The sequence below is a fragment of the Sphaerodactylus townsendi genome, linkage group LG08 (genome assembly GCF_021028975.2).
Source record: "Sphaerodactylus townsendi isolate TG3544 linkage group LG08, MPM_Stown_v2.3, whole genome shotgun sequence".
Classification (NCBI taxonomy): Eukaryota; Metazoa; Chordata; class Lepidosauria; order Squamata; family Sphaerodactylidae; genus Sphaerodactylus; species Sphaerodactylus townsendi.
The window spans coordinates 65056697-65076145 of record NC_059432.1 but is presented as its reverse complement, the minus strand read 5'-3'; the positions used below and the strand labels follow the sequence as shown (position 1 = coordinate 65076145).

General features: G+C 44.2%; 1 protein-coding gene across 3 annotated transcripts; it reads right to left on the bottom strand.

Moving 5' to 3' along the window:
• Positions 1-5969: 5969 nt before the first annotated feature.
• Positions 5970-19091, bottom strand: ZFYVE27 (zinc finger FYVE-type containing 27). Of its 3 annotated transcripts, none has more exons than XM_048506301.1 (13): positions 18984-19091; positions 17759-17962; positions 17232-17302; positions 15813-15999; positions 13077-13172; positions 12615-12727; positions 11347-11489; positions 10520-10591; positions 10280-10300; positions 9533-9692; positions 8476-8522; positions 7895-7976; positions 5970-7645 (listed from the first exon to the last, which is right to left on the bottom strand). In XM_048506301.1, the coding sequence occupies exons 2-13, from the start codon at positions 17959-17961 to the stop codon at positions 7581-7583; spliced, it is 1260 nt and encodes a 419-aa protein (XP_048362258.1). In that variant the 5' UTR covers position 17962; positions 18984-19091; the 3' UTR covers positions 5970-7580. The 3 variants fall into 3 exon arrangements, with proteins under 3 accessions (XP_048362258.1, XP_048362257.1, XP_048362259.1); XM_048506300.1 differs by having other exon boundaries at positions 18594-19060; XM_048506302.1 differs by lacking the exon at positions 10280-10300 and having other exon boundaries at positions 18594-19059.
• Between the last annotated feature and the right edge of the window lie 358 nt (positions 19092-19449).

Here is a 19449-nt window from a genome sequence, read left to right as displayed (position 1 = left end):
CCATAAATAGCTCCAAACAAACTTTTAGCAACTCCTACTATATGTTACCTCATAATGCAAATATAACGTGGAAAAGACAGTAGACCAAATGATTGTTACAGAGAATAGCATGCAAAACATATGTCCCAGTTCAGTTGTGCCACCCCAGCATATATTCCATAACTTCAGTCTTGGTGCAACCAACACGTGTTCTTGAGCTGTGTATAATAGGTCAAATCAATTCCTTGCAAAACTATTTTGAAAAATTCCTGGCATCTTTCTCCCATTTGAACATTCCCAAGCATCAGACGTATGCCATCTAGAGGCCAAATCCACAATGAACAACACCGCAGGCTGCCAAGAGTTTCCAATTGTCCACTGCTTAAATACCACTTGCAGTTTTGGCCTCTTATTTTGAAATTAGCCTCTGCACTCAGCCCAAATCTTAGAACTTTTTATATTGACCAAACACCTTTGCTCTTTGAAGTTAATGCAACTGAGAACTCCCCTGTCAAAACTGGATTCCCCTTCCCTAAACAGTCTGATATCAATAGAAGTCACACCAGAACTACTGACACAACACGTTTCAGGAACCTAGACTATTTCCCCCTTGAATCATCACTCCCCACTCTTATCATGCAAGCTTAGATGAACAGGTTCTGGCTGCCTCTGACAGTTTAGTACTACATTCACTTCATTTTGGGGTTCCCAGATTGCTGTGGCACCTAGCAACACTAGATGTTATGATTTTATGGAAGGTCTTCACATGAACTATTGGAAGTACCTTATTCACTTTCACATGCCATTGAAATAGAATTTTAAATGCCTAGTTTTGTTCTGCAATGCTAAAAAGGATAATGGGATAAAAAAGCAGCCACCTTGGATTATTTTCTATGGTAACACAGAAACTAGATCTCAAGACTTATGAACCAAACCATATAGTTACAGAGCTCTTTCACTAAACTGAACATTCCCCAACTTGGTCATTTTCCAAGAACTGCTTTTGTTCCAATGCTTAGGATGAAACATTAAACCTGGAGTTGTAAGTACAATAACCTATTTTAGTTTCTTAACGGATGGTGGTATTCTAACAGGGCAGTCCATTGTGTGGTGTTTTGTTTTTTGCCATCAAGTCACATCTGACTTGTGATGAACCAGCGGGATTTTTGAGGCCAGAGATGTTCAGAAGTGCCATTGCCTGCTTCCACATCACTACCCTGGGACTCCTTGGAAATCAGAGGGTTGACAATGCTTAGCTTCTGTGATCACATGAGATCAAGCTAGCCTGAACTACCCAGATCAAGGCATTGCACAGTTCTTTCTAAATCCATTTATTTCAATTGTATTAAACTCGAGTAACTCTGCAGAGGATTGCAAAATGCATGCTAGTGTGGTGCAGAGGTTACAGTTTTGGACTAGAACCTGGGAGATCCAGGGTCAAATCCCCACACTGCCATGGAAGCTTGTAAGGTGATCTTGAAACAGCCACACACAGCCTGACCAGGCACATAGGGATGTGTATGAGGATAAAATGGAGAAAAGGATTATATATGCCACATTATCTCCCTGCTGAGGAGAAAGACGAGGTATAAATAAATACTGAAAATAAGCCCAGTTGTTTTTTAATTGTTCATTTAGAACTACATTTATAATATCTACTTAAATAATCCCAATACATCCTGGTCCTGTTTGTCATTTGTCCTAGCTGACTTCTTTCTCCAGTATTGCTCTATTTTCCTGGCACTACTCATCAAACATTTTCCTTTTCTCCATTCTGCGTGCACCGGGAACTTCACTGCAGGGTTAATCTATCTGTCTTCCTGGAAGCAGAGCTTGTGAAACAGCTGCAAGTCATTCACAGCTCAAGCATTCCTAAATACTCTCTGGTTTTCGAGTTTTATCCTACTATGCTGCATGTATCCAGGTTCAGAAATATGCTGAAGGTTTAATCTTCCATGCGAGTAGAGTCAAAAGCCTGGAGGAAGAAGCACATTCTGGAAGCTATTGTGGTGTACTGGTCAGACTGGAAGACCCAGGTTCAAATTCCCACACTGCCATGGAAGCCAGATGGGTGACCATGGGCCAGTCATTCTTGTAGCCCAACGTACCTCACAGGCATGATGTTGTGACAAAATGGAAGGAGGGAACATGATGCTTTGGGCCCCCATTTGAGAGAATAGCAGGATGTAAATATCTTAAGTGAAGAGAAGCCACACATCAGCTGAAACTCTAGTTCCTCACTTCATTGCAGAAACCCTGCCTGGCATCCCCGTCCCCAGTGACCAGAGGCTCTGCTGCTATGAGCTTTCCCAGAGCATCCCTGTACCTCGAGCCTGTGATCAGATTGCCATAAATAAAATAAAAGCTTTATGTTCTCCCGACAGAATTTGGCAAGATTCAGGAAACACCACGTCACAGCAATATATATGAGACGGCATATTGATCCACTCCGGTGCAGTCTTATGATATGCTCCATTCATTTACAAAAATTGCCTTGCAAAGTTTAAAATGTCACTCTGTGCCAGCGATGCAGGAAATTATGAGATTATTATTATGTGCAAGTGGTAGAATAAAGTACAAATTGTAGGGGACCTGTAAATAAAGTAGCAGATGAACAGCGATCCTCCTAGTAGCCAGCTCCCATAAAGAGATGATTAGCATCCCACAGGCTTTAATGAGATTACTTTTGATATTGATTGTACACTGCTGCTATTTTTGTCTCCTGCTTGAGCAAGCTAGGGAGCAGAAGTTGCACCCACTCATTGCTAAGCTGCTCAGCTCCTGGCTGCAGCAAGGCAAAGGCCTTTCCGACCAATGTATGGGATTCATTCAGCTTCCCAACTGATCTATGGTCAATTCCTATACATTGGCCCCAGGGCAAATGCACAGATAGCCAACAAGCTATGGCAACCTGCTAGCTAGGGGGATAGGACATAGTTTATTTATGGGTCTTCTAGGCCACTCTTCCCAAACAGGACTCAGGGCAGCTAACAGCAAAGAATATTATAAAAATTCATAAAATCTAGTAGTTTCATAATTTTCATAACCTATTTTGAAGCCCTTAAATAAATTCATCCAGCGATTATCATCCCTGCCTCAATATAGCCATCATCCATCATGTTGGCGGAGGGAAAGGGGAGGGAAGGGGGGAGGCCAATAAGAATGGGAAACGTTGCTATCCTCAACTAAGGGCCTGGCGGAACAGCCCTGTCTTACAAGTGGATTACAATAAATATACACAGGGCCCTGGTCTCATTAGACAGGGTATTCCACCAGGCAAGGGCCAGGACTGAAATGGCCCTGGTTGAGGACAGCTGTACTGTTCTAGGACCAGAGACCAACAGCAGGTAGTTGTGATTATCCTGCCATTGCACTCCTCAGCCTCACTTATTGAGAGCAGGTTCAATTCATAGGCAAAGTTCAAGTAAACCAATGAACCTAGTGTCAAAGTTTGCTTAAATAGGGAAGCAATCTGTTTTATGGTTAAGGCAAGAGAACATCAAGTTGATAGAAAGCAGACTCTGTGTTACAATTCAGAGCATTCAGAAGATGTCTCAATAGCACTTTAAAGGTTTATGAACTTCTTTTAAAAATTTGCCATTTCTGTGGGAACAAGGAAAAGTAAAAGAGTTTTCCATCTTCCTTACACTGTGCTAAACCCAAGCCATTTGTGCAGAGTAACAGCAGCTGTGGCTTTAGAACCCTGGTAAGCAGCCTGCACAAACAGGTAAGGAAAGTAAACTACAAGGTAGCAAAAATGTGAAATCTTGTGTTCATGAAAGCAGATAAAAACACAGCAGATTAATTCATCTTGAATTGCAAGAAAGACAAACCAATTGAGGGAAAGATGAATGGATAAGCAAGATGGTCATGAGTTGACTATGACCCTTAACTTGTGAGAGAAATTTTGGAAATCTACCACAATAATAATGTATCAGTGTTTTTATTGATATTTCTTGAGCTATTAGACTCTACCTTACAAAAGTCAATATCAGTAATAGATTATATATATATATATGTGTGTGTGTGTGTGTAAAATATTTTGTTGCCTCTTAGTAAACAGAATTGTAAAAATCATAGAATCTGTTCTTCCTTTTTCTGTTATATTATTATTAAAAATTTAAAAACAAATTAGAAGAAGAAGAAGAAGAGTTTGGATTTATATCCCCCTTTCTCTCCTGCAGGAGACTCAAAGGGGTTTACAATCTCCTTGCCCTTCCCCCCTCACAACAAACACCCTGTGAGGTGGGTGGGGCTGAGAGAGCTCAGAAGAGCTGTGACTAGCCCAAGGTCACCCAGCTGGCGTGTGTGGGAGTGCACAGGCTAATCTGAATTCCCCAGATGAGCCTCCACAGCTCAGGCGGCAGAGCTGGGAATCAAACCCGGTTCCTCCAGATTAGATACATGAGCTCTTAACCTCCTAAGCCACTGCTGCTCCTTTGGTAAAGCAATTACACTTTAACAAGCAGTGTTTGCAACTAATTTGGAAACTGCGACACTGCTCCTCATACCAGCTTGTAAATGCTAACTCTTTAAAAAAGAGAGCAAGAAGTTTTTCTTTTAAAATTGCTGTGCCACTCTATAAATCACCCCTCTGTTCATTAACTGCTGCGCTCATATTCGTCCTTCTTGTAATTCTTCTGTTCTTCACTTTTTTAAAAAATGGCAGTTTTACCCTAATAATTTGTGATGTCAAAATGCCGTTCGCACAATATATTTTGCATTGTCATTGATGAAAGCGTAAGAAAGACTGAAAGACACACCAATTAACCAAACCTGGAGAATTCTCTTATTGATAATAAATAACAAAAGAGAGTAACGGGGCGAGGGGGGAGAATGTGATTGATTCATGGAAAGCGACCAATTGAGAAGCCTTTAGTGTGCTTCTCCTGTCTTCTTTCCCCAGAGCAGTACCATCTGGCCTTTTCAAAGCTCAAACCAGTCACCTGTTGCAGGAGGTATGAAACAAAGAATCAAGACTATCATACTTTTATGAGTTTAGAATACAGAGCTTTACCAAAGGTGGTTCAGAGGAACTGTATTTTTAAAATCCCATGAGTTCTACTGCCATCCAACACTCTTACCTTTCTTTCTAGTAGGGTCAGACTCCATTGCAAGGATTTTGTATACACAGTCACTGTGTATTTTCAGAGTGCAAGAGAGTTGGTGCTGTCCAGCATCAGGTCTCCAACAATGGTCAGGCAGATGCCTCTAATAAACAGCAGGCATTAAGGAATTATCTACCTACTAACTATGTCTGAAGTCAATGCCTCCGGACTTGTGCCCCAGCAACCCTGACTCAAGTCACTTACTTACAGGATGTGGCAAGCTGCAGCAGCCCAAGGAGGTGGGAGAGTCAGGCAGCAGCTATCCCAGACCAGGACCAGCAAAGGAAGGGCTTGTCTCAGAGCCTCACAGGAAGCCAATCCGGCAGCAGGCACAGCCCTTTCTTCCCAGGAGTCAAAGAGAAGAGGTAGGGTCAGCAGAGGTTTAAAGGCTGAGGCCCAGGAAGGGCCTGAAGGGAAGGGCTCAGGGGGAGGGCTGTAGGGAAGAAGGAAGCTATAAAAGCTTCGGGGAGCCAGAGGGTCAGGGAGGAGAAGGCTAGTTGATGGCTGCCTGCAGTACAGCCAATCAACTACTGGCAGCAGCTCACTGGGGTGATACCCAGAATATCTGAGACCCAAGAAGGCCACCTAAAGCAATGGGAGCATTGTGGTTGAGGCGACAGGGAGTCCTGGTCACAACAGACTGCACTCCAACAGGCAAAGAGGTGCTGCTTCTGAAAATGGTAGTCCCATTTACTAAGCAAGCCAAACAGATCTTGGCTTGGATTCAATGGTGCACAAGTGAAAACAGACTTAAAAACGTTTCTGCATGGTAAGAACTTGTACAATACCTAGAGCTTTGCTCCCCATATATTACAATGACCAGAAACTGATTGTGCAAGCAGAAATACAAGTAGGAGTACCATAAGCTTGACTAAGCACAAGTAGCTACTGTGATCTTTTATTTGTTTATTTATAGCTTACATTTCTCACTGAGACTCAATGTAGATTACACAGTGGAAGTCAACGTAATCAACAGAATCAGGATGACCAAGAGCTCTAGCACAAGCTGAAATTCTGCATGGATCTAAACCCATAATTATACTCCCTAAATTTGCCTAAATGTTTTAAAGCCACCATCAATGTTAGCAGAAATTAACTCATACCATGTTACGCATTGTGAAGTAGTGCTTCTTGTGACCTACTCCAAATCTATTACCAGTCAGATTTTTATATGTATAACACACTATTACGTAACTTTTGCACTCCTCAATGCTCTCTCTCAGACAAGAGGATGAGAAATGCATGAACATTCATTTCCAGGATAGTTTCCCCCCCCCTCCCCCTGGCCCGCCATATTAGCTGCTCTGCAGTAATGGCACACGCTGCATAGGAAGCTGCAAGAGGGCAGTCCTCTATGCAAATCCTCATACCTTTGCCAGTCCCTCTTCTATCTCTCAGTATCTCACACGGCTGAGTACAAGACAACCCAACAACTGGCATTTCTTCTCTCCCAGCTTCTGATATCTTCTCAGGCTGATTGTTCTGATCTCCTCTCTTTTCCTAGTCTGCAAACCCATTTCATAACTCCCCACTTCATGATTGCATTCAAAAGCTATCAAACTCCAAAGTATTCTTAGGTTCCCTTCACATCAAAAGCTGTTTCAAACACTGGAAATATTGGCTCCAGTCTCTAATGACATAATTTATTAGTAATAGATACTAGAAAGCAGCAACAATCCAAATAGTCCCCACTTCTGTGAGCCAGCTCCTACTGAAGCAGGTACCCTACACATCTGAGTTTTGTGATTAATGAGAATCCCAGATATCTGAAGAAATATCTGCTCTCACAGTGCAGGGATGAGTGAGGACGTCTCAGGTCAGACTGAGGAGCTTTAACTATGTGCTACCAAGGATGAGCAAATACAAAAGCAGGGGGGACAAGAGAAGAAAACAGGGATTCTGCTCCCATTCAATGTAAGAAAAGAAGGCAGATCCAGCTGCACAATATTCTCAGCTACAAGGGACATATGGGGAGGGAGGGGCTTCTTTACACAGCAGAGCCAGCCACAGCTACCTTCAAAGGAAGAACCACTCTCAACCTCAGAACAACTGGCATCTCACTTAATAGTATCTCACTTTTGGATACCTGGCGGTCTAGATGCCAGGAGGAGCACTGCAAAAAGGGAACTGTGAAGAAAACATGGAAGGGAGGAAAGTCAGGCCTTCAGGAAGGCAAAGGACCATCTCCACTTCCCTCCCAGGCTAGTAGCAAAGGAAAGCTTACAGTAATCTAACACATAAAGAACCTCCTGTACAGTTCATCCTGATTGCAGGACCCTCCCCAACTGCTCACACATCACAGGGGAGAGGCGCACAAAGGGCACTTAGGAGGTCAGGTGTGCCAGCCCATCCTATCACAGTTCCAGGGAGGAGCCAGGTGAGAGTACGATGCCATGGCTTCGCTCCCACAAGGATCAGTGCAGACAGGCAAGGATGCAGAGCAGATCCAGCAGAGAACAGGACTCCAAACCGGCTTTTCACTTGATCAGCTTTTCACTTGATCAGCATTAGATTACAGTGTCCACACACAAAGACAGTTTCCCGCTGAGCATCAGGTGCTGTGGTAGAAAATACAGGTGAGAATTCAGGGTCCACCAAGCTCCATGCAGTCTCACACACACACCCCAAAAGAGAATCTGAAAAAAGCTGCTTACGCCTTCAAGGACACATCCTGAGAGACCAAAAGTACTTTGATCTCCACCCAGCTCCCCACGCCAGCACAGGCCAAATCTGAAGCATCCCTTTGAAAAAGAAAACACCCCCCTGCCCTACACCCTCAATGCCCAACACAAAACCATCTTACCCACCTGTAGCCCCCATGCAGCTCTTGGGAACTCTGAAGGAGCAACACCTGCTGCAGAAACTGTTCCCGCAGTTACTGCAGTTTCGCTGCGGGGAGGGAATAAAAAAAGAGAAAAACAGCTATAGGGACAACTCCTGAGCAAGCCCTGCTCATGTCGTTTCTTCCCCCAAAATACAGCTCTTCTCTTCCCTGTGGCCAAGCTTTGCATCCCACTCACAATCCTTGCTGAAATGGATCAAGGAGACCTCTTTGTCTACTTGGGGGTGGGATGGGGGAGAGATGAGAAGGGGTTGTGCTTTGTCTCAAGAAATGCCACTCCAGCTCAGTATTCAAGTGGTTGTGCCATCCCTTTCCTTGCTGCCAGCCTCAGAGCCAAGAAGACAACGGAGCGTAGAGCCAGAGAGTGTATTAATAAAACCCCATCAGATACTCATTATGATTCTCTCCCCCTCCCTCCTCCAGTGCTGCAGGAGCTGCAAGGACTCAAGAAGGTGAATCACTGGGCTGCAGCATGCAGTGTGAGACCCACATAGCAAGAGAGCAGGAAGGGAATGGGGAAGGGAATCAGGGGGAGGAGGGACTCACCCGCTTCTTCAACAGAGAGAACGTGGCTGAACAGTTGGCACAGTTTGCTGAAAGGAAAGAAAGTGGGGGTCCATGACAAATCTCTTAAGTCATGTGGGCCTGGCCCTGCTTTCACCAGTCCTGGCTGCAGCCCTTCCCTGCCAACACCCCCTTAGCAGCTCTCCCCTGAAAATGCCTGCCCACCATCATGTTTCCCTCAGTCTGGCTTATGATTGCTTATGGGATTTGACTGGGGGAGGGGAAGACAGAAGTAATAAAACTGTCCGGGCAGGAAGCTTCTCCAGAGCTTGCAATGCAATCTGAAGAAGAATGGCACCCTTTTTAAAAGTCCACTGAAGTTTAAGGCTTAGAAAAATAACTCAGCTTGGGGCTGCTGCCTCTCTACAATTGCCCTGCCTTAGGATTTTGTGGTATCACATGATCCTGTCTTCACCAGAACATATCCCTCACAAGGTCATTGTGAGTATAAACATCAGACAACTCCATCTACACAGCCCTGGGCTCTTTCAAACAGTTGTTTCTTTTTTAATCAAATTTTCCATCTCTTGTAGCTGTCAAGATCGGCTTAAAAGTAAGGCCAGATGAAGTCTAAGAAACTTAGGAAACTTGTGTACAGGGAAGATTTCCACAGATCAGCATCCTGTCTATCTCCTTGCTTCGTTCCCACTCATCCCATAGGGAAAACCTGCAAAATAAATCAACGGAGCAGATCCAGCCATTCCACTAAGCTCCTCTGATGGAAGAGTTACTTAAGTTGGAGGAGAGCTTCATTCACACTATGCTGAGAAGAGTTGCAGATTCACCCCAACATATATAAAGACTATGTATTTATACACATATATATTCTGTGGAATGAGGCACTGATTTTTAAAAGCACAGCGCATATATACCCTTGGACAGAACTACATTTTTGGCATCCAAGACTCACTTAGCACACTTGGCAGCTCTCACTTCTTCTGTGACAGCTACTGGGCCAAATATCCTGTTTGTACCAATCCCCAGCACCAAGCACATGCATCTGCCAGAGTCTCCCACTATAGCAGTGCCACCATCCTACCTCCCAGTCCAGTGCCAAGGTTACTTGTTGGGTAGCGCTTGCGCAGACGCTCTGCCAGTCGTGACACCTTTATGCGAATCACATCATCCTTGGTCAGGAAGGTGCTGACAGAATGGCCTGGCTCAAACTCTATTAAGCGCTGGGAGACATCATCCTCTTCCTGGGTATAAGCAAAAGGAGACGTTGTCTGGAAGAAGCCCAAGGACACCCTAAGGCAGCCAGATAAGGACAGATCGAAGGATTTCAGCAAAGCCACAGCCCAAAGGCATAGCTCTGTACACAGAGAAAAATGAGGATCAGAAAACTGCTACCATCTGGCAGACGATACAGGGCCCTCAGAACTAGGACAAAGAGGTTTAGAGACAGCTTCTACTCTAGAGCTGTGGCTATGCTAAACTCCGCTGCTTCATATTGATGTATTTGGGGCTGTGTAGGGATGGGTGGAGGATGATGATGTATGAGTCTGAAATTGTGTGCATCGAGGAATGCTGCTGTAAATTTCGTTGTGCGTGCACAATGACAATAAAATGCTTATGCTTATGCTTATGCTTAAAAACTGGAGGGGGTCCAGATACTGAGTGAGGGGAATCCCAACTGTTCTCACTTGAGGGGATGAAATTGAACAAAATGAGAGTAAAGAATTCTAGTTTAAGCAGATGCCAGGCATCAGCTGTCCTAAGGATCAAGAAGCAAAAGTAAGAGGTGTTTTTAGATTTATTTAAATTATGCTCTGGTCCCTGCACTCACCATTGGCAGCAGCTGCGTCTCCTACTTCCGCAGCAAGGAGAAAAAAAACAAGAAATAATGGCTAGGAGAAAGAAAGCAGAAGGACCCAGGCCTAAGGTATCCTCACCTTAAATGTTGTGCCACCCCGCCCCAGAATATGCACCTACCTTTATTATTCCCCCTTCCCCACATCAGGCCTTTCCCTTGCCTCACAACACAAACCAGTACAGGCCCTTGAAGCCCCTCCCTTCTGACACAGACCTCAATAGCATCCTTGAACTCATCATCAGGCTCCGCTTCCTCTGCTTCCTCCACACTGCCAGGGGTCAGATCCTGCAGGGAAAGCAGATACCTGGTGTCATAAGATGAAGAGAACAAAACACCCAGCAGTATTTGAGATGGTGGCATTCAAGCCAGGATGTGCCCCTGGGCATTCTAGCTATCCTGATGAAAGGTCACATGGAGTTCAATAACAGGTTCTGCTTCCCTCCAGAACCTGGTTATTGGTCAGGACAGCTTTTACTCAAGACCTCAAGAAATAATGGGAAAGTTTAGCACTCAATTACTGATACCTCCTAGTGGCAGGTGACACTTACAGGAGCAGGCAATAAAGACAATATGATGAAGGGCAGACTCAAAGCCACTTCTGTCAGACCAATAGAAGAGCTGAGTGTGCAAATATACATGTTTTAACCAGCAAAACTGTCAGAAAACAGATTCAAACCTTGACTATCAATCAACATCCTGTGACTCCACCCCTTAACAGTGTTCCATATGCACCCCAATACTACTTCATCCTCATAACTAGCTGAGTCCAAAAGGTCTAACAACCACCGAATAGTAAAAAAAGGCAAAGGATGTCAGCCCAGCCCCCAAAAAAGAAGCACCCCAAAGACATCCTAAGCCACAGTGCCAGACCTAATGCTGGGCTTTGCACAGTTTCTCCATAAAATATTAAATTATCAAAAATTATTAAATTTAATATTACATGTTAAAAGTATTAAATTTGCAAAATGAAATATCAATTCATAAAGTGCTTGGGGTTGAAATACACTCACATGCACCTCACTATTCCCTTGAAGGCTTACCTCCGTGCTGGTTGGCGTGGGTGTCTGGTCTGGTAGGACACCCGTCCCACTTTCCCCTGCATCCAGTTCAGCAAGTTCTGGACTACTAGAAATGGATGCAAGGCCCAAGCGTTGTTCTACAGATGACTTCAGCTCCAAAACCACTTAGGAGAAAGAAAGGGAAGGTAGGGAGATGGAAGGACACCCCTGGAGACCAGGAGAATCTTTCGAGCAGATGGCCCACATTTTTACTACCACCAGAACACTGTTTCTTCTAAGCACAAACACCCAGGACTGAAAATGGAGTAGTTGCTCTGCTCTTCCAATAGCTACTAAACTAGCCTTGTATCCCACTCAGGAATAAGACACTGGACTGGATCCTATTATTCTCTTCCATTAAGTCTTCCTTCAAAGGAAAATAACTTTTTTTTCCAATGGAGAACAACATTTCTTCGTGACAGAAAACCTTTCTTTGCTGAAGGAAATCTTGGCAGGAGGAGTCATTGTATCCAACAGTGAAAGAGGACAACCCTCACTGCTAATAAACTCTAGTGGAGCAGACATGCAACCACCCACTCATTTTCACTGCAAAGAAGAAGGATAATAAGCCCACAGTAGTGCTGCAAATACTCTCTGGAAAACACAACATCTGGAGTTGGGGGTCTAAAGCACTCTTTAACACAATGTCCCCATACTTACCTAGGGGGGGGGGGTGCAGCAATCACCCTTCTCAGCTACTGATCCAGCAACACTGCAAAGTCAGTTTAGGATGAGAACAGAAGGCCTTGCCCCACTCCAGGAGAATAGTACAAAGGGAGCTACAGTGCAAATACACCTCTGCCCCTGCCCCCACCCAAAATTGCTGTAACTGATGACATGTTTTGCTGGAGCAAAAATATACTGAAACATGCCATTGCCATGGTTTGTGCACTAAATGAGAGTTGCTGTAGTCTTCCACCAGACCCTCCCGCCCAGCATTTTATCACCGCCTTTCCTAGGTCTGCCTCCCTACTGGGACATCTCTCCATGGACGAGGTTTCCAGTTCCAAGAGGTCAAAGCTGGGCTTAGGGAATGTATTCATGATTTGGGTTCCAAGAATATTGGACAGTTTGATATGCAAACCTGCTCCTGTTAAAACCAGGATGGAGTAAACAGGAACCCCCAGCATCCCACATGGCTACAGCAAAGAATGGCCACCTGGACCGCAGCCTGACTGTGCTATGCTTTCTCCCCCACAGCTCCCAAGGGACATATTGGTGTCTGCCTAGAAGAACTGAAATTACCTTACCTCGGTAAAATGCCACATTGCCCAAGAAAAGGGCATTATTGAGAAGAAAGAAGACCCAGCACAAAGGCAGCAGGTAGAGGGCACAAACGGAACCCATCAGTATCCCATAAAACCTGAGCGAGGAGGGAGGAGGGAAAAAAGCAAAAGCCACGCTTAGGGATCAGCAACAGCCCTGACCTTCTGATATCTCCTCATTCCCATATACTGCACATAAATATCGCCTACATATGTCCACCCACCAGTTTCCCCTCAAGTGATGCAACATGTTCATTTTCCTTATAGCCCCAGACAGCATCCTTCTGAACACCAATGCACAATAATGGGAGGGGAAGGAGAATCCAGGCTTTCAATAAGGTGACAGGGCCTTTTCAGAGTAGCAGCAAAGTCCACCAACCCCGCATTACTACAACCTAAGGCAACAATATCCCAGCCCTCATTGTATTCTCTACTCGCAATACTCACTGGGAGGACAGAGAGGGGTTCTCCCACTGAAGGACACGGTAGGCTGCCTCGCAGCCACCACACAGCCAGCTCAGGAAGGTCTCTAACTGGATCAGGCTGAAAGGAAATTACCACAGAGTTATGCATAATCATGCTGCCACCCACAATCCCACAGAAATCCCGGCAATGCAAGTTCCAGGTGCTGTACACATGGGGAAAGGTTATCCCTACCATCCTGTTTATTTCAAAATAACCACAAGGAAAAACCCACTCAGTGAACAAAACAAAGTTGAAAACAGGTACCCCCATCGACATAAAATATGGCTAAGATGAGGACTGAAGGAAACATCCATCTCAGCCAACTTCAAACAGTCAGAAATTAGCACAGGATGAGACTGCATAGGGTTGGAAATTGGATGGAAGCCAGCAAGGTCCAAGGGACAGAGTGCTAGACTTGACTACAGGAAACCTGGGTTCAAATACCTACTAAGTTATGAAAACCTACTTAGGCTACCTTGAGCAAGTCACAGCTACAAATTTCTTATCAGTCAGATACAAACAGTGATAACTTCAAATTCCAGAAGCAGTGAATTATGGACTTAAAGGGCCTCTGTTCACTAAGAATGGCACAATATATTAATTTACTTTAAATGTTAGATTATAATAAGAGAGTTTGATCTTTCTTACAAAATAAATACAAGACATGCCAAAGAAATAATTCCAACTCCCAGTAGCTAGGTTAAGTTAGTCCCTTCTTTACCTGAGAAAGCCTTGTGTCCAATCACACTCACAAAAGTATGCATACCTAGAGCCCAAGCAAATAGGCCTGTCCTGTTTCATTCTAATGGCAGATAAAAATATGAACTGGGTCAAAAATGGGAAGAAGGTGAATTGAGAGGAGGCCAGTATAGCAAATCACCAAAAGAAATAGGAGAGAGGTGGAACAAAGAAGCTTTTAGATTAAAAGCATGAACCTGGAGTTAAGAGACAGTCTTTCATCTTGGAGCAATTCAGGAATCTAATAAGGGAGTGTTAGGGAGAGTCCAGCTTTCTAAGACTTGGCATATCAAAAGTTAATCAGTACTGTCTAACAGTGCAATATAACTCAGATGACTAGCCCCTTTTTCGTTGTACAGTCATTCATCAAGTTTCCTAATCTTATTTAAGTATTCCAGTTTCAATAAATGCCTCATTTAATTCATTTCACACATCACTGGTGCATTGTAATGGGTTGCAGGAATGAGAGACAGAACAACTGCAGAGTGGTTGTTGTTGTTTTTTAAATTCTCATTCATTCTGAAAACTATGGAATTGTAAAAAAACAGTTCAGGTGTTTTCCAGAAATTGTCACCTGAAAAGAGCTTGTGGAATCCTGTTTTTAACTCTTTGAATGAATTTGTATTTTCTACAGAAAGCGTATGGAGGGTGATTTTTGAAGCCCTACAACATTTGTGTAGCAAGTTATTCCATCATACTTGATACCTTATTCAAGCTACTGGCAGAGTTATCACCGATATCATCTACTGAGAATAGGAAGAATGCAGGCTCTACACATGTAGTAGGTAGGATAAGAGTGTAAAATTCTGAGGTGGCAGAACAGACTGCCCCACTTCAAACTGCAGGAAGGTTAGCAATTTTCTAAATGAAGTGAATGCATTTCTAAATGGAGACTAACAAAGCCAGGAATTAACAGGATTAGAATATCTCACTGCTAAGGGCTTTTTAAAATTAATTTTTCACCCTGAATTTAAATGAACAGTTATGAAAAATAATATTTCCCCACTACTATCACCTCATATTCTGAAGTGAAATGATCTATTCTTCCTTCTGAAGAGAACACCACTTCCTTTTGCTTTTTGTGTAGCTCACACCTAAGGAAGTTTCTGTCCTGATCAAATACTAATCCATTCAGCAACCTTCAACTCACTACAGTTCTAAGAATATCCTAGACCAGTCTTGTAGAACCTTTGCTTGCATAAGCTCATTTGAAGTCATGCAGTCAGTTATTAAAAACTTGAAAAACATCAAGATCTAAAAACTGGTTAGACAAATGCAAGTGCCAATATTCTGCCCCCCACCCCACCCCCCGCAGTAATATATGTACCATATCTGGAGTAATGGCTGTGGTTGGCTATAAATCAATGTGCTTAATAGCTCCATCAAGTAACAGAAACACACTTTTCTGAGGAAAAAATAACCGTACAGATGGAAAAGTTGATTAAAATCAATTATTTTAAGATGAGGTTTCTTGCTTGGTGATTGAAATTGATCCACCTTTCTGGAATGAATAAGGATAAACACAAAGGGGCAGGCACAGACGTGGCCCCAATATAAATTTTTAGCAACCCTTCCTCTAACCCATAGTCACAAAACCAGGAAGCATACATTTAACACCAAGGAAGAACATGGGTCCATTTAAGCTCAGAATTGCCACTTCTGATTGGAAAACAGCTATTTCGGGCATCAGGCAAAGAGCAGTCTCTCCACAGAACCTATAAACCAAGATTCCTTAACTGCCAATGCCAGGAACTGAGATTCAGGAGTTTAACCAGGCTCTACCTCTGAGCTCTGGTGTGTCAATAACCAAGTCTCATGGCAAAGATGTGTGATGCCCCCCAATGGATGAAAAGGAATACTGTAACTTATATAACATAAAATGTGAGAGTCTTTATCATTACAAGGAGTAGCATTCTAATCATGCACTTCAAATCCACCCTTTCCCATTTCCCAACAGCATTTTTCACCAACAATACTTACAAGCCCTTCACTTCAGCCACAGCCTCTTGCCGTGAAAGCTGAACTTTTCTGACATCTTCACGGCGCACACTGTGGTACCTACGACGTGCCAGCTCTTCTTCAGTCAGGCGGACACGGCAGGTCTCCTGTAGGTAGCCTAGCATGGCAGGCACTGAGATCAGGAGGGCACACAGTCCAAACCAGGCAGCTGGCATAAAAAGGATACTGTAGTTACTAAGTGACTCCGCTGCTTGCCTAGTCAACAGCCAGCCACAGAACTACCATACCTCAAACCACTATCTGCTTGCCAATCTCACTATACCTTCACCAGCTCTCAAGGCACCTGTGATTAAAAGGATGCTCACCAATGGCTCATCTTCATCCTGGAGAGACTAGTGGGGTACCACAGCGTTCTGTCCTGGGCTCAGAGCTATTTAATACTTTTATAAATGACTTGGATAACGGAATGAGGGCATGCTAATCAAATTTGCAGATGACACCAAATTAGAAGGGGTTGCTAATACCCCAGATGACAGGGTCAGAATTAAAAATGACCTGGACAGATTAGAGAGTTGCGCCAAAACTAACAAAATTAATTTCAGCAAGGGAAAATATAAGGTACTACATGCAATTAGAAAAAATAAAATGCACAAATATAAGATGGGTGACAGCTAGCTTTACAACAGCACTTGTGAAAGGGATCTGGGAGTCTTAGAAGACCACAAGGTAAACATGAGTCAACAGTGTGATGTGGCATCTAAAAAAATCAGTGCAATTCTGAGCTGCATCAATAGAAGTATAGTGTCAAGTTTAAGGGAAACAATTGTATCACTCTGTTCTGTGTTGGTCAGACCTCACCTGAAATACTCTGTTCATTCTGGGCACCACAATTCAAGAAAAATATTTACAAGCTAGAACATGTCCAGAAGAGGGCACCCAAAATAGTAAAAGGTCTGGAATCCATGCCCTATGAGGAGAGACTTATGGATCTGGATATGTTTAGTCTGCAGAAGAGAAGGTTAAGGGTGACATGATATCCATATTTAAATATCTGAAGGGATGTCATGTTGAAGAGGGAGTAGGCTAGTTTTCTGCTGCCTCAGAAACTAGGACATGGAGTAATGGATTCAAAGTGCAAGAAAAGATATTCCACCTAATAAACCTCCTGATAGTAAGGGATGTTTAATAGTGGAATACACTGCCTTGGAGAGTGGTGGAGGTTTAATGGTTTGTAAACAGAGCCTGGACAGCCATATGCCAGGAGTGCTTTGATTATGTATTCCTACATGGCAGGGAGTTGGACTGGTTGGCCACTGCGGTCTTTCCCAACTCTATGGTTTTATATGAAATCACACTCTCCTGCCCACCTGGCCCAATCTTCAATGACACACCTTATTTTTGAAAGATAAATAACTCAGGTCCCCAGCCCATCCTTCTCACCTTCACTCAAAGTCAGTAGCAGAAAGTTGAGACCCAGGCAAGTGAGAAGGGAGCAGACGGGCATCTGCCAGCTGTAACACAGGTAAGATTAAGCATTTTGTTGGAACCCTTTCAACTACATGAAGATGACACTGATGGGAGATGAAAAGGAAAAAGGGCAGTAATTTACAAATGTACAGAAGGACTCAAATGAAAAGGAAGCAGATTTTAAGAATGGCCAGTAAAGTCCTAGTCATGTCTTGGGTTGAGCAACCACATACCACAGATCTTTTACCAAGCTACAAAGGTGGTTGCAGGTCTTCCTTAAGCCCAGCCATTCAGAGTTCCCTGTATAGTAATATCTAGCATCTCTTGGAACAGGGCATAGTACCCAACTTCTGAAATGATACAAGGTCAAAATGATAGTATACTCTTCCCACATGTAAAAGTGGTACTTGCAAAAAATGCATCTTCTCTGCCCTCATGAAAGAGAACAAGCAAGAAACACTCCCCCAAACCTATGCCCTGAAGGTATCACTAACACCCACCTGAGGAGAAACCACACCCCTTCAGCAATATCCTGCAGTGGCTCCAGGTACAGCTCAAGACGCTTGTAGGACACTACTAAATTGAAGAGGTCCAATGAAGGGGGCTTGGGAGATGAGGGGGGAACAGGCTGGGTATCAGTTGCTGTTGGGCTATCCAGCCCATTCCCTGTGGTGGTCCCACCTTCACGTTCTGACACCTGCATACTGTAGAGGAGAAGATCAGTGGATGTCAGAACAACAAACCCAAGCAATCATACAAACACTCCATGAAGACAACATCAACTACCCTAACAGTCCCAGTAATACTACAGAAACAGGCTACCTTCGCTACAACTCAGCAGGTCTTGAAAAAGTGCCAGCGTCTTTGACTACATCTCTGTGACCCTAGAGCCTAAAAGGCAGACAGTGCCAAAACACAAATCCCCTTATATTCCAGGTACTGCAGGGCAATGGAAAGACAATGACCTTCTTTATGCTTCAGCAGGGAGCAAGCAGAGCTATCAAACACAGGATGCAAAATGCTGCCACAGTCTGATGCTAAATACATGAAATTACATCCTAATATTTGTATTAATCAGACTGAAATAATCATAAAGGGACACAAACTTCTGCACCATTTTTTAATCTACTCTTAACTACAGTGATAATAAGGCAGCTCCAAGAGGGCCTGGAAAGAGATCCTCAATACACAGAATTGGAGTGACCTTCTAAGTCATAAAAACAGAAAACCAGACTTTGTTTTAAATTGTAGTTACTACAGACAACCTCACTACCAGTTAATCGATCACCTTCTCCAAATTGGATCAAACCAGCAACAAACGGGATATGCTCTGACCTGCTTGTTCAGTGCACAAAGAGCCAGTCACTGCTTGTAGAGCCAGACATAGGACCTGGAAGGATCTTTCCGGCATTAACAGGTAGTTGCCGGAGGTCGCAGAAATTCAGCAGATGCAATTCTCTCCCTCATTTCGTCTCCAGGAAGACCTACTGCTAAGACTGCATGTTTGCAGGTAACTGCTACAAAGCCCTGGTGGGGAACAGACCATCACCTATAGACCCTACACAGCCGCACCTACACCTGTCCAGAGGAATAAGCGTCCCCTTCGATAGGTATAGATGCCTAACTTAAACGGGAAAGCAGAAGCAGGCACCCCAGTTCTCCTGGGCCCGGTCCGCAGCCCCAAATATGGGGAAAGGGCGGAGCCTCCCCACTGTCCGGCCTCACCCCTTGCTCCAAGTCGCCACAGCTACCGCCACTTCCTGGGGAGAAAGGCCCGGCTGTGCCGGAACTCCACTGCGCAGTACAGGCTTTGCAAGAGGCGAGGAGCCGGCTCGGCCATGTGATGCGGACAGCAAATCAGGAGCACAAGGAAGCCCTTCTTCTCCCTGGAAAGCCCCGCCCCCAGTTCCTACAGAACCGCGTTGTCTGGAGCGCCTGAGGAGCTCAGTCCTTCCTGTCTAGCTGTTCCCCAGCCTGATTGCTTAGGCGGCCCTGAAGTCACGCTCTCCTTTCGTTCCAACAGACACATCAGTGATAATAAGGCAGCTCTCCCTCCACCACCCCACCCCCGCTTCCTAACTAAGCAGTCGTGTGAGGGAACGCCTTGGACTCAGCCTACCAGGGTAAGAGGAGTGTCCCCCGGTGCCCCCTGAACATCTGATGGATTTGGGGCTCCCAGTGAGAGTTGCAC